The 15859-nt window shown below is 40.9% G+C and overlaps 1 protein-coding gene across 1 annotated transcript in view; it reads left to right on the top strand.

Annotated features, from left to right (window-relative positions):
- The window catches only part of lama5 (laminin, alpha 5), a 134074-nt gene that overhangs the window by 27217 nt on the left and 90998 nt on the right, over positions 1–15859 (top strand). The window contains exons 3-6 of the mRNA XM_036142469.1: positions 9761–9878; positions 11514–11632; positions 11950–12120; positions 12985–13082. Coding sequence (XP_035998362.1) covers positions 9761–9878; positions 11514–11632; positions 11950–12120; positions 12985–13082 — 506 coding nt within the window. The remainder of the gene's footprint in view (positions 1–9760; positions 9879–11513; positions 11633–11949; positions 12121–12984; positions 13083–15859) is intronic.

Raw genomic sequence — 15859 nt, 5'->3', positions numbered from 1 at the left:
TAATGATGTGTGGTTCTATGTGTCCTCAGAAGTCAGGTTTTTCCAGGTTCTAATTTTAAAACCCCTGCATTCAATTTCCTGACTTGGAAAGTCTGAAGTCTCTCACTGATCCCAGTGTCAAAATCCAAGATGGCTGCCATGTGTATTGAACAAAAGTGATTCATTTGCGCTTATGACTGTTTGGATCTCATAAGATCGTCACGCAGGGCACCGTGCAACCTGTTGTTAAGCATGTTACTATGATGAGCCGATTTTATCGGTTTCAAATGTGCCGCTGGAGCAAATTTGATTCCTGACCTTGGAGATCTGCTAAAACATTTTTATGGACCTTAAATGGAGGCCAGCTGAGATTTTCTCTTAATATTTTCTTTTTGTTTTAAAAAGAAACACTGAGCAGCAGATTATTTAGCATAGCATAACAGCAAGGCTTTAGAGGTATGAGTTCCAGCTAGCAGCAGGTCATGGGGCAGCTAGCTAAAACATAAACGTTTGCACCAGGGAATCTCTGCAAGCGGTCTGCATGTGTCACCCATAACTGGCAAACATCTTTAATTAAGCTGTAACGGTTTGGCTGTAACAATTTCCACACTTAGGTCAACACACCTCTGCCTTAGTTGAATGCCATGTTCTCACATCTTCCCTATTTTGAAAAACATTTATAATCTCAGCTGAACAGGAAGTCATGAATTACCAATAAAAGATTCTTAGACGTTTAGAAATAAAAAAAAAAAAAAAGTAGAAGTTAAAAAGCTCCGGTTAAAGTGTTGTTTTTTAAGGCGTTGTTAGGATTGTCAGGAATTGTGACCCAGGAAATTACATTTTGTTTTCTATCCAATGAATGAGTGAACTCAAAATTAAACGTCAATTTAGAATAAATCAGTATATGAGCCATATTTGTGGAGGGTGGTGCACTTAGATGTTTTAAACTCAAAGAAATGGGCAAATTCTGATCCTGAGTTAAAAATAAATCCTTTAAATTAAATAAAACATCTTGAATTATCGGCCTTTATCTGCCATGACTTTTTAATATGGCATCAGATACCGATCAGTTTATCAACCTCTAATTGATATAAAAACTGCATATATATATATATATATATATATATATATATATATATACTAGATTAAAATAACTGACAGATGAATCTATCTATCTATCTATCTATCTATCTATCTATCTATCTATCTATCTATCTATCTATCTATCTATCTATCTATCTATCTATCTATATATATATATATATATATATATATATATATATATATATACTAGATTAAAATAACTGAGGCTACACAGTTTACCACTAAAATAATTTTCATGTTTAAAAATACGTAGGTTATCCATTACTTTACAGGTTCTTTTATGTGAAATCCTGTTTTTATTGTTCAGAGATGTATAAAACGTGTCTGATTTTTTTATAGATTTGTCTCATTATTTGCATTGAAGATGTACTTGTTACCTACTTTCACACACAAGCGTTCTCATTTATGCTGATGATGCTGTGATGTAAACCTCAGCAGTCCTTGACTCGGATATTTCTGCTGTGGGTTTCAGACGTGAACATTTATAGGATGTTCATTGTTGTCCTTTCCCTAAACTGATCCAGTCCAGTGCGTGCACTCTCTCCTCCACACATTTAGCATATTGAGTCTCCAGCTTTGCCCCAAATTCCCCTTTAGGAGAGCTCAGTTGGGTGTAGCTGCTCACATATTTATCTTGGACTGAAGTCCATTCCTTGTCTCTGTTTTCTGTCAATCATCCAGTAACATCGTGATGGCTTACGTTTAGAACATTTACTTCCAATTACTCACTAATTGGTGGTTGTTATTTAATATTTTAACTTGCGTAAATAGTGGGACATTTTTTTCTGTCATCGCTGCGGCTCCACGGGGAGAAGTTTTCCCGGAAGCCAAACAAGAGCTTGATTAGATTTCGGTGTTGGTCCAGATGTAGGAGGTCTGCCAATAACCACGAGGGTTTTGTTTTTTCTTCCTAGTTGTTCTGTTTTTGCGGACCAAATGGTTTGTTTGCCCACCAGGGAGGAGACGCCGAGGATCAGTAATTCTGGAGAATATTTCCACTGAAAAGGCTTGTGTATTTTGTTTATTTAAATTGTGAATCATCAAACCCAGTGGGGAACTTAGAGCACCCTCGCCGTATATGGATCATGTTTTTTTGGAACGATGGCTGAATCTTGTAAAGGGACACAGCTTTACATGTCCAGCTCCACTGTCCTCCCCCTTTCCTCCCCCTTTCCTCCCCCGCTGCTTTAATCCCGCCCTCTGTCATTTGCCGTGTGTTGTTTCTTATTTCCATGGTTTCCTGAGGCGCAGGGATTGCGGTGCCACCAAGGAATGTGTACAATCATTAAACCGGCTTGGGGCCAGACACACAAATGCACTCATACCTGAATTCCTGAGACGTGCAGACGTCGATGCATTCAAATGTGACCATATTTGGAAAGCACGCCTGACATAATGCCTTCTGAACTGATGTTTTAATTTGCTGTTTTTGATCTCAATAGAAAAAAAAATAATTTACCTTGAAAAAGGATCTAGTTATTCTTAGATATGTTGTTTGTGTGCATAAACAAAAAGAGAGCAGTCAAGGCACCTGAACTATATAAACAGAAGCTAATCAGCTGCTTCACTCGGCCTCGGGTTTAAGTTCCTCTTCCTTTTGTCTTCTCTTGTCCACATTCACCACTTCTGTCAGCAGATCATTAGTCACAGCGGCTCCGATTCGCTTCCACGTCCTTCAGAAAGACCCGGCACGGTTGTTGAGAGTCCTGCCCTGAGGGCCTGCATGGTGAAGTCACCTCCGTGTCTTTCCATGGCTTACTTCGCTGCTTTTACCGTTTCAGGCAGACACAGCTAGGAAGCCTTTGATGTGCTTGGCTGTGGTTAAAGTAAAGAAGAATAACAGCAACAGTTCTGACTCATAAAGGACACGAAACAAAGAGCGATTAAAGTGCCATGTCCTTCCTAGGGTTTTATTTTGTGTGTGTGTGTGTGTGTGTGTGTGTGTCGGGGGGGGGGGGGGGGGGGGGTTCCTATCTGTTACATCAGTTTCTTCACTGCAAAAACCGACCTAAAAATAAGTAAAATATTCTTAAAATGTGGGTTTTTCTCCTTGATTTGAGCAGGTAAATGAGATTATCTGCCAATGGAATGAGTATTTTGACCCCTAAAATAAGATAATTAGACATCCTGCACTTAAAATAAGACGATGGAGATGAGTTGTTCCTATTTTAAGTGCAAAAATCTTATTCCATTGGTAAATCATCTTATTTACCTGCTCAAATCAAGGACAGATACATTAATTTTAAGAAAATGTTGCTTATTTTTAGTTGTGTTTTTGCAGTGTTCCTCCGCTCCTCTCCTGTAGCCCGGCTAACTGTTGCTGTGCTGATGGCAGGTTGATTGATAACTCTGCAAGCAATCTGGGGAGGTTGACCTGGGAGGCCGCCTCTAATCCATAAATCCTGTGGAGGTGTGTTATAAAGTACAGACGTGTGTGTGTGTGTGTGTGTGTGTGTGGGGGGGGGGTATGTGAGACAACAGACTGGCTCCTGCTGAGGGTTGGAGACAGCCACAGTGAGGAGTTTGTTCTTAAGGTTAAACAACGAGAATCAAATTATAGCACCAAATAATTCAGCCCTCTGCTTCTTCCCAACCAACAATTACTCGTGTCAGATTAGCAAGAATTTGGGAGGCAGGTTGTCTGATTCACCGACAGCTCTGGCTTGGGGCTCCAATCCAAACAAAAGCATGTTAGATTAATTGGAAATTACCCTTAGGCGTGAATGCGTGCCTCATGGGGACGGTTTGTAGTGAAGTACACGAATGTAGATGTAGCTTAGAGGAATTCTTAAAATGTGACATTATTCCTGTTTCAGGTCACGCCCTGTGCCATCTACAGAAGGGGTTCTCACACTTTTCGTGACCCCTTAGCAGCGCTAAAACTTTTCCAAGGATTCCTTTCGATTCCTCATGCTGATAGTAGTTTTAAACAGCCTTTTGTACTGTTAAATACATTAGGAATTATGTATGTTTAAAATGTTATATATATATATATATATATATATATATATATATATATATATGTGTATATATATATATATATATATATGTATATGTGTATATATATATGTATATATATATATATATATATATATATATGTATGTATGTATGTATGTATGTATGTATTGTATGTATGCTATGTAATCTATATCTATTATAATATATATTATATATAATATATATATTATATATGTATATATGTATATATGTCTATATATATCTGTATATATGTATATATGTATATATATATATATACATATATATGTATATATATATACATACACCCCCAGTGTACCTGGGGGTCCTCAGGTACACTGTGTCACTACCTGAGGACCCCTGAGCTGTCTACAAGACTGCCTGACTGTAATGTCTAAACTAGAAGTGCATTCATGTAAAGCAGCCTGGAGTACGCGCTAGCAACAATAAACCTAGTAAGTTAATTCAATATAAAAGTTTATTTTGGTCTTATGTTAGAAACAGGGCAGTGTAGTCCAGCTACTCTGTCCTCCTGACAGAGACGGATAGAGAGCTGTGGACGTGGAGGAGTGATATTACACACTAGGGAAGAATATTTAAAGCACCTTATAGTCTGAAAACTACGGTACATTAATTAGACTGTTAGCCTTCGAGGAAACGTTCTGCCCAGACGTAGAGAACAAGCAGCGAGAATTCCTGTCATTGCTGAAGGTTTTCTGATGGTTTTTAGTCCTCCTGCAGCGAGGTCTTCTGTGGTATTTGGTGTAAGAAAGCTGTGAACTCTGGGAAACGGCCGCCTAGGTTTCGCCATCAGCTGAACCATGTCGAGAAGTCAGTGGTCACGTTTGTCCTCTTCATTTTATTTTTTACATGTGAGCAAAACACAAATGAAAATATAGCTGATAAAAGCAAACCCTCAGGTTAAGTTTAGTTTGTTATCTGAAAGTAAAGTCTTGTCAAGGCCACAGCCTGTGCACCTGAGGCTTCTGAGTTCCTTGAGGAGTGTCTGTGGGTGGAGATTGCTCCTGTTTGAAGAATTTGCCCTGGAAGTCAGACTTTAACCCTGGTTTCAAAGGAATGTCCAGTTTTCTTTTGCTCAATATCTTTTCCCCCTAAGGGACACATAAAACCCTTACATTCAGTTTCCTGCCTTACTAAGTCTCTCTCTCTCTCTCTCTCTCTCTCTAACACGCACCTACATTTATTGACCATTCGCTGCTCGTTTTGCAAAGAAAAGCTGTGGTTAAGACAGAAAAGTAAAGTCCAATCGTTGCTTTTTTTAAATGAATGGCATGAGGTATATCCATGATTAATCTTTCTAAGGAGCAAGGCTAATCTAGATGTAATATTTTGATGTTAGCATGCCCTATACAGCATAAAAGAGGATTTATTTAAGTAAAAGACTTCAGTCTTTATGTGTTTAGTGCCGTTCAGAGCTTCCTTCCCAGATCTGTGGTTTGCTTCTGCTTCGTTTTGCTGGCAGGTCGTCGGACCCCAGTTTGCTTGTTTCCTTTATGCATTAATTCAATTCAATTCAATTAAATTTTATTTATATAGCGGCAATTCATGAAACATGTCATCTTGAGGCACTTTACAAAGTCAAATTCAATCATATTATATAACCAGTTGATTGCATCAAAGTCCCGACAAGCAGCATTCACTCCTGAAGAAGCGTAGAGCCACAGGGAGAGTCGTCTGCGTTGTTGATGGCTTTGCAGCAATCCCTCATACTGAGCAAGCTTGAAGCAACAGTGGAAAGAAAAACTCTCCATTAACAGGGAGGAGAACCTCCAGCAGAACCATAACCGGGCTCAGTGTGAACGCTCATCTGCCTCGAGCAGAGACACAACAAAAGAGACAAACAAGCACAGAAGCACACATTGATCCAGTAAAAGAACAGCATTAATCAGGCTGAATGCTGTTAGAGGTGAAGATGATTAACGGTATGTGTGTACTACTAAATTAGGCATCACTATACCTACATTAAACACAGCTGCATAGAAAATAGCTCCAAAAACAGCCAATGTGAAAGGTTGTAATGGTGTAATCTTAGCATTTTCACCCTGATCCCAGTCAAATCTGTCACCTGCTGCAAAAAGGAGCACATATTTCCTAACCCTGCCTCTCTGAAGCTTTTCTTCGTCCAAATAGACGGACAGCTCATAATAAAATGAAGACAAGTTAGTATAATCTATTATGCAAGAGAATAACTCCCTTCCCTCTTCCCCCCCATACCTCCATCGTCCCAGTCATCCTTGGCCTGAAACAGACCCGAGTGATTGAGCGGTTCCTATTTTTCTGCAAGTTTCTGCATATTTGGATCGCTTTGTTTTTGCATGCTTGCTGTATTGTCATCCCCCGTCTCCGTGATGAATGGTCAGAGTGTGTCATCGAGTCTTTTTAAGCACATTTTCTTGCTAATGCAACAGAATGTCCTGTTAGAGTCATGGATGTACACGTAATTGGTCAGGGTTAGGGTTCAGATTGGATGAACTATTGCTGCTTCATCAGGCATCGTTTTAACACCGATTATTTTTTATTTTATTTACATAAGCCCATGCAGAGAAGTGGAACAGCTGTTTTGATGCACGTCTTCCTGCTCCACTGTGTTCTGTTAAGCTCTGACAGAGCTGTGGGAGCGCTTCGTCTGCTCTGGTTAAACGAGCGAGCGAGGCCTGCAGGCAGCTGCCGTGCCGCCCCGCCGCCCATCAGCGCTCGGTGCGTGATGCCCGAACATCTGGGGCTCGTTAGGGATTGAGGAATTAGCTGTTTGACAGCCACTCGTGGCAGAACACGTAGCGGGTCGTAGTGGATCAGAGGTGATTTAGTTGCTCCTGACGTGACGTGTCCTCAGAGAGGCCGTGTTTTACAGGTCAATCATTGGGGTCGCTGCAGAGGTCGGTTGCTTTTTATTAAAAGCCTGCAGCTGGCTGTTCTCCTCTCAGACATGTCTGTTTCTGATTAACTTGTCTTCTGTCCTCCTCTCTGTACAGCAGCATATATTCTATCCTTTTGTTCTTTTCATTTATCTTCTCGTCTCCTCACATATTTTCCTGTTCCATCCTCAAGCATCAATGCATGCCTAGAAGAAATCAATGCATGGATGTGCCAAAATTTTCTCCAATTGAATAAAAACAAAACTGAAGTAATACTATTTGGACCAATAGAGGAAAGATCAAAAGTTAGCACACAGCTTCAGCTCACAGTCAACCACTGATCAGGCCCGAAACCTGGGTGTAGTGATGGACTCAGACCTGAACCTTCAAAAGCATCTAAAGACAATTACAAGGTTGGCTTTCTATCACCTGAAGAACATTTCTAGGATTAAAGGACTGATGTCTCAGCAGGATCTGGAAAAACTAATCCATGCGTTTATTTTTAGTAGAATTGATTACTGCAACGGTGTTTTCACAGGTCTGCCTAAAAAGCGGATCAGACAGCTGCAGCTGATCCAGAACGCTGCTGCCCGCGTCCTCACTAATACTAAGAAAGTAGAGAACATCACCCCAGTTCTAAAGTCCTTACACTGGCTCCCTGTATCTCAGAGAATAGACTTTAAAATACTTCTGTTAGTCTATAAATCCTTAAATGGCTTAGCACCTAAATACATCACAGACTTGTTATCAGTGTATCAACCCTCCAGACCACTCAGGTCTTCTGGCTCCAGTCTACTCCACATACCTAGAACCAGAACTAAACATGGAGAAGCAGCATTTAGTTCCTATGCTCCGTTTATCTGGAACAAACTTCCAGAAAACTGTAAAAGTGCGGAAAGCCTGAGTTCTTTTAAATCAAGATTAAAAACACATCTGTTTAAAATTGCCTTTGACTGTTCTAGTTAAACAGTTTTACTGTTTTTAATGTTCTTTTTTGTTACTACATTCTATCCCTACTTGCTTTTATTCTATTTTCTATCTACATTTTATTATTTTGGTATATCTTAATCATGTAAAGCACTTTGTATTGTCTTGTACTGAATTGTGCTATATAAATAAATTTGCCTTGCCTTGCCTTGCCTTTCTTCAGTTTTCTCTGTTTCAGTTAGTTTTAGTTTTTTTGCCCTTTAATTTCATTTGATATTTTATTTTCTCACCCCTTTTGTTATCTGATCTTTTTTATCTTCTTTTTAGAAGGTAAATTCTGTTTGATGTTAAAAACAAACATGTCAACCTCTAAATTTCTCCTGTCACGGTGCTATGAAAAAATATTTGCCTTACAGATAAAATTAGTTTTTGGGGCTTTTGGTCAGGCTTGCGGGTTTCAGTTCATCAAGAAAATCTTAATATCAGACAAAGATAACCAGAATAAATACAATCAGCGTGTCTGAAATGTTGTTTTAATTTATTAAGGGGGAATAAAAGCTGTTCAAACCAACCAGGACCTTACTGCACATTCACAATGTACACCTTATATTAAGTTTATGTACATTTGAGCAAGATTTTGTTGCAAGGCTCTGAATGAAAACAGAAGATCAGTAAAGGAAAAATAATATAGGTATATACAATATGAAAAAGAATTAAATTATAAAAGAAACTAAATAAAAAATATTGACATTTGTAAGAAACGTAGCAGCAAACAGACAAACTTAAATACAAAATGGATATTTAATACAGTCTGAATAGTATCTGTAGCAGCAGGATGTATTGTAACTGTGAAACTGACAATATGTGACCTGTGTTAAAAGCTAATCGCCCCGATTTGTCTGTTAAACCAGTAAATTAACTTTAATTAAACATGTTTTTGCTCCAGCTTCACTCGCCACACCCAGGCTTCATGTCTTTTAGATCTGTAGAATCAACAATTTAGTAGAACCCATACAACAACATGACGTAGGGAAAAAAATAATTAAATTCTCAAAAAGCAACACATCTGGCTAACTTGGTGTAATGGATGGATTCTAATTCTGCTGTCTTGCGAGGAATATCCAGCCGTCAGTTTCCGACTTCAAGTTTAAAGGAGCAATAAATAAGATATTTACTGTAAAATCAACCTAAATCGTTCTTATTTCTCACCCAGGATGGAAGTAACATTCCCTAGAAACAATCGATCATCTCCATCAACAATGTCTTAGTCACGTTTTTCTCCTTTCAAACCCAGAGGTACGGTCCAGAACTACTTCTGTTCAGACCGTAGCCCGTGTTTACTTCCTGGTTCGTGAGCCAATCATATGAGAGTTCTCAGGGTTCCCAAAACAGAGCGCAGCGTTTGGTATTTTTTGTTGGCAAAAGAGCAGCAACCTGCAAATATAACAGAATAAAGTAAAACTTTAGTGCAACACCAGATCGTTATGTAAACAGCGGGTGTCCATGAAAGGCATTGTGTATGTGTTGTTCCGATTTTAACCACTAGGTGTTATTATGACTTATTGTTCCTTTAAGCTCACTTGGGTTCTGCAGCCGGACAGTGATCCAAAACAAACCAACAGGTCCAGCTTTGAATGGCTAAAAATACATTTAATAATTACAACAACAACAAGAAGTAAAAACTCAAGGTTTTGGGTTGGCCTAGTCAAAGTTCGGATTTAAATCTGAGATGCTGTGGCGTGATCACGTTTTGGATTTTTAAGTTTTTCCTCTGATATCACAACTAGTTTGTCATTCTGTAACATGCTTGTGAATCTAGTGTGTATCACATTGTCAAAGGGTCTTCACTATCTTTTTAACGTGGATCGTTTCTCTTTTTCGCCCCGTCTCTCTGCAGCTCTTCCACGTCGCCTATGTGTTGATTAAATTTGCCAACTCTCCCCGTCCGGACCTCTGGGTTCTGGAGAGATCTACGGACTACGGGCAGACCTACCAGCCCTGGCAGTACTTTGCCTGTGAGTATGTTTGACCCCCAAAACCAGGGCAGGGTAAGGCTTTAACTGCGTCTCTAATCTAACCAGGGGGTGGAGGTGGTGGGGGGTGGGGTGTTGTTACCTGATTGGCTGAGGCAGATGTTGGTGGAGGTGGGCTGCAGGGGAATTCCAGGAATGTTTGACAACAGGTCACAGCTTGGAGGTGGAAGCCTCTGAACTCTGGATGTGTGTAACCTCCGTCCAGAAATAACCTGAAACATGACTGATCAGAGCTTAATGTCAGGTGTGTCACTTTATACGCTACTAATAAATGTCCAAGCCGTAGGTGACCACTTGGAGACCGCTTGGAGACTACGGCCGGCAGCGGACGCGATTGTTTCTCGCCGGTTTATAAGCAGAGAAGAAGAAAAGAGGAGAGCTTCTTTTCTTCTGGACCTCCGGTGCCATAAATGAACTGTCTGAAAGAATTACGACTTCAAGCATTATTACTTCTTGAATCGCAAACTATTATGCATTTTAATAAGATTTTTATGGCATACGCCAACAGATAATGCATGATAGTGAAGTGGAAGCAAGAGGAAATGTGATTTTCAAAATGTTTTACTAATAAAAGTGTGGCGTGAATACATTTGTATTCAGTTCCCTTTACTCTGAAATCCCAAAAATAAAATCCAGTGCAACTAGCTGCCTTCAAGAGTCACCTAGCCACTGATTAGTCCACATCTGTCTAATTTATTCACGGCATAAATGCAGCAGTTCTGTTTCTGGTATCAGAGGGAACTTTATTTTAGGGAACTTTACAGAACAAGCTACATCATGAAGACCAAGGAACCCAGTAAAGTTGTGGGTTAGGTTCTAAAACAAGATCTCAGAGCTCCTTTCAGTCCATCATCTGGACCTGGAGAGAAGATGGACCACCTGCAGACCTACCAAGACATGGACGTCCACCTGGACTGAGACGAGGGAAGGAGAGCGTTAAGCAGCGAAGGGGCCAAGAGGTCCATGCTAACTCTGGAGGAGCTGCAGAGATCTCACTGTCAGGTGGACAAATAGATCCAGATAGATAATAGTTGTGCGCTCCATAAATTTGGCTTCTATGGAAAAGTGGCACGAGGAAAATCTTTGGTGGAAGAACGCCATAACGAGTCATATTTATAATTTGTCCTGAGCCATGCGGTAAATAAATACAGAGAATGTTTGGAAGACGACGCGGTGGTTAGATTTGATCATCTGGGACAGGGAGGCTGGTGAAAGTTGATGGGAGGCTGGATGGAGCTAAACACAGGGCACACCTGGAAGAACATAGAGGCTGCAAAAGACCTGAGACTGGGGCGCAGGTTCAACTTCCAGCTGGACAGGAACCGTCAGCATACAGCCAGAGCTACAATAGAAGGGTGTAGATCACAGCATATCCAGATAGCAGAATGGCCTAGTCAAAGTCCAGACCTAGACCCAACTGGGAACCTGAAGCTGGGCTTGAAAAGCAATGCTCACTGACTGCTGCACTCACTCTCAACCAGCGGAAGTTGTGACATTTAAAATATGTTGATGGCTCTGCTTTTTATCTGTGCTCAGTGCTGAGCACCTGGGAGGAATCAATAAATGCTTGGCAGTGTGTTTTTCTAATTGCCTCCATCGGGTCTGTGTGTGTTGCAGCCTCTAAGCGGGACTGTATCGAGCGTTTTGGACAGAGGACCATTGAGAGGATCAACAACGACAACGACAGCATCTGCACCACTGAGTATTCACGTATCGTCCCGCTGGAAAACGGAGAGGTGATAGCATTTGTGCATGAAATCTCTGCTGAAAGCCGTTTCAAATGTTGATCTTAAAGCTAATGTTTCCTATTTTTCTCTACTGAAAATGAAGATTTTGGCTTCCGGTTGTTGAGTTCAGAACGATAAGATAACATTCTCAGTTTTTCCTCACAAGTCTTGACCAAAAACAGATTAAATCAAGGACTTTTCATGTAAATAATAAGTAAACTTCCAAAATCTTTCTTTGAAACGATTTTCTACATTTGCAATGTTTTTTTTTGCTCGTTTGTCAGTTGACTTTAGGTGGCGGTAACGTGTTTTTCTCTCTATCTCAGATCGTGGTGTCCCTGGTGAACGGTCGGCCCGGGGCCATGAACTTCTCCTACTCGCCAGTGCTGAGGGATTTCACCAAGGCCACCAACATCAGGCTCCGCTTCCTGAGGACCAACACCCTGCTGGGACACCTAATGGGCAAGGCGCTGCGTGACCCCACCGTCACCCGCAGGGTGAGGCCCCGCCGCAGGCCGATGTTCAGTCAGGCACAGATTCAGCCTGGCTGGGGTGGGGGGGGGGGGGGTCCTTTGCTGCTATTTTCTCTGTATCTCCTGCCCCGTGGCTCCATTTTCAGAAAGCTTCAGCTTGTTTTTCAGGGTTATGCAGATGATACTCAGGTTTATGTGCCCCTAAAACAGGAGCATGGCTCTTGTATGCAATGCTTAAGTGGATGTCTTGAGGAATTACTTTTTTAAATTGAGATGAAAGCAGGATAGAGGTGAGGTTTTTGTCCGACTGTCACTGGTGGGTCTACTTCTTGTTGAGACGTGGGACGTCTGGCAGATTACAGAAAGCCTGGTGGGTTTAAAATGGATTTTAAGCTGGGTGGGCAGATCAGTGCAGTAGGTAAATCCACCGTCTCTCACCTGAGGCTTCTGGCCAAAATCAAAGGCATCTTTTCAAAAGATGACTTCAAAACAGTAATTCGTGTTTATGTCCATACCTGGCTGGATTCCTGTGTTTCTTTATAAATCGATGATCCTTTATAAATCATCCGTAAGTCACCCTTATTCTGCCTTCAGTCGGTGCAAAACGCTGCTGCTCGGCTTTTAACTTGAACATGGAGGAGAGCGCATATTACTCCCATTTTATCCTCTCTGCTCTGGTTGTCTGTCTATTTCAGAGCTCATATTTAAACTCTTTTATCTGTTTTAAAGTCTGTAAATGGTCTTCCCACTCCCTGCTTCTCTGAGCTACTGCCCGATAAGTACAAATAAAGTTGTTTGTTAGATTTCTGCGTGAACTTCCTTCTCTCTGTAACCCGTTGTCGGTAAAACGAGCCGCTGATAACACCCTGTCTGCTCCATTTCTTGCAGTACTACTACAGCATCAAAGACATCAGCATCGGAGGAAGGTGTGTGTGTAACGGACACGCGGAGGCCTGCAACGCCAATGACCCCAGTGACCCTTACAAGTAAGAATCCGATTTCTCAAGTCTCAACCAGTTCTGCCCGTGGCTGACGCCTGAAGGTTTAATTGATCAAGATTTACATCTCAGACTATGGGATCTTTGGTTGTGCAGGTTGGAGTCTTACAGTCCGTGACAGAAACGTTAGAGATAGACTGACAGTGTGACGTTTAAAAGGTGTTTGAGGCTAAACGACATGCTTACCTTTGCATAGTTTCCTCTGAATCAATTAACCTACTGAAGCAAGGTCACATGAACACATGGGACAAAAGTTTACACACTGCAAAAAAGGAACTATAAGTTAGTAAAATTTTCTAGAAATTAGTGCATTTTTTCTTGATTTGAGCAGTTAAATAAGACTATTTGCCAGTGGAATATGATTTTTGCACTTAAAATAAGAACAACTCATCTCCATCATCTTATTTCAAGTGCAGCATATCTACTTATCTTATTTAAGAGGTAAAAAAAATACTCATTCCATTGGCAAATAGTCTTATTTAGCTGCTCAAATGAAATAGACTTAGACTTAGACAACTTTTTGTATGCGCACTGAGTGCGTACAGAACGAAATTTCGTTTGCATACAGCTTGAAAAATTGCAGTAAATTACAGGATAAAGTGCAGCAGTGATTTAACAGTAAACTATTGAGATGTAAAAATAAAAATATACTAATTTCAAGAAAATTTCACTTGCTTTTAGTTCCTTTTTGCAGTGCATATCTGGTCAGCATTGAGCTTGCAAAACAAACTTCTTACATAAAGTAATAAAAATAGGGTTTTCTGTCATCTATTTTTATACACAGGTTCTCTGATACTCCATAAAAGCTGTCGAGCACGGAGATGGAAGTATGATGCTAAGGGCTTGTTTTGCAGTAACCCCTGAACTGTTGCAGAGTGAAACATGAGGCCCGGGTTGTATCACGCTGCTTAACAATGATTGACAACGAAGTGGGAAAAGAGAGAATGGAAGTGTCACAGCGGTCCAGTCAAAGCCCAAAGTTCAACCTGAAGAAAGTTGCACAAATCCTCTGTTTTCAATGAGCTGCAACATGTTTAAAGCGTGAGTGGGCTGAAATTCCTCCACATTGATGAGGAGAGGCTGATAGGGTCATAAGTCTAAGTCTAATATCAAAAATACTTCAGGTTACTGCAGGTAAACATGCTTCTACAAATAATTATTACAATAATTTTGAATTTAGACTTTGTTTAATCAGTGAAAACACAATTTTGTATTAAAAAAAAAGCTAAAACATGCTCCTGTCCCCCAGAAATTTATAAAATCCAACTTTAACAGTTGACTGATTATTCTTAAAGGCGGCGTGCGTGTGTGTGTTTGTATCCTTAATGGAGAAAATCTCATCAAACATTTAAATTGATGTTATCATTGTGGCATTAAGAGGTTTGCTTGTTTTTAACCCGCTAAGCTATGGCTCTGAATCAGTCAGGTTCTAATGACCCTTGGTTTTAGGTTTCTGTGCCAGCTCCGTTTGTTTTGTCTTTTTTTTTAGATGATACAAACCTGTATAGTTGTGATACGAATGAGATCTGGGATTAGTTTCCCCATGTGAGCCGCTGATGGATGGGTGGATGGATGGATGGATGGATGGATGGATGGATGGATGGATGGATGGATGGATGGATGGATGGATGGATGGATGGATGGATGGATAAATGGAAGGAAGGAATAATGGATGGATGGATGGATGGATGGATGGATGGATGGATGGATGGATGGATGGATGGATGGACGGATGGATGGAAGGATGGATGGAAGGATGGATGGAAGGAAGGAATAATGGTGGATGGATGGATGGATGGATGGATGGATGGATGGATGGAAGGAAGGAATAATGGTGGATGGATGGATGGATGGATGGATAGAAGGAAGGAATAATGGAAGGATGGATGGAAGGAAGGAAGGAATAATGGTGGATGGATGGATGGATAGATGAACAGATGGATAGAAGGATGGATGAATAGAAAGACGGATGCAGCAGTGTCGCTCCTCTCTGCCCTGCTGAATGGAGCAGCAAAGCTCTCAGTCTGCTGCTCCATCAACCTCCTCATTGCTCTCTAGGCTGTTTGTTTCAATGTGTTTAGGATTTTTTTATCTTTTATTAAATCACGTTGCAACTAAATGCTGAAGGACGGCAGGGAACCAGCCAGCATTTTAAAATTATGATGGATGAGGTGTTACTCTAAATTCAGCCAATCACACTGGAGAGAACCTTAGTTTATGTTTTCTGCCTGAATCAAGTCGAGGCAGGATGGAGCCTGTTTTAATGCACTGACTGTATGTGCGGGGGGGGGGGGGGGGCAGATTGGTGCATCTCCCTGATAAGTGGATGTGGGAAGCCTTTCATTAACTTAATAGCATGTGTGTAACATGTTCACTCTCCTCATACGCTGCAGCTAAGCCGTTATTACTCCACCGTGAGTCACGTATTATGTACACACACACTTACAAACATCAACTTATCTGTCTCCTTGTTTCCCAGCTGTCTACTTTTTGTTTTTCATGTACAGACGGGCTGCTTTGCTTTACACTTGCCTTTTCCTGCACACAGCCATGCATGTGTGAAGAGCAACACTTGCTCAGACTTGCTGAAAGCATCTGGAGACGGTCTTGTGCAAACGCAGACGGATGGGGTCCCGGTCCTAAGTCGTTCTTGTTTACCCACGGGAGCCGACTGGGAATTTGGGAGGAAAGGAGGGAAATCAGAGGAAGGAGACGGCGGACATGTTGGGAGATAATAAACTAGTATGATAAACTGTAGGGGCGCC

This window comes from Fundulus heteroclitus, chromosome 1, assembly GCF_011125445.2.
Source record: "Fundulus heteroclitus isolate FHET01 chromosome 1, MU-UCD_Fhet_4.1, whole genome shotgun sequence".
In the NCBI taxonomy this organism is placed as follows: domain Eukaryota; kingdom Metazoa; phylum Chordata; class Actinopteri; order Cyprinodontiformes; family Fundulidae; genus Fundulus; species Fundulus heteroclitus.
This window is presented reverse-complemented; position numbering and strand designations above follow the sequence as displayed.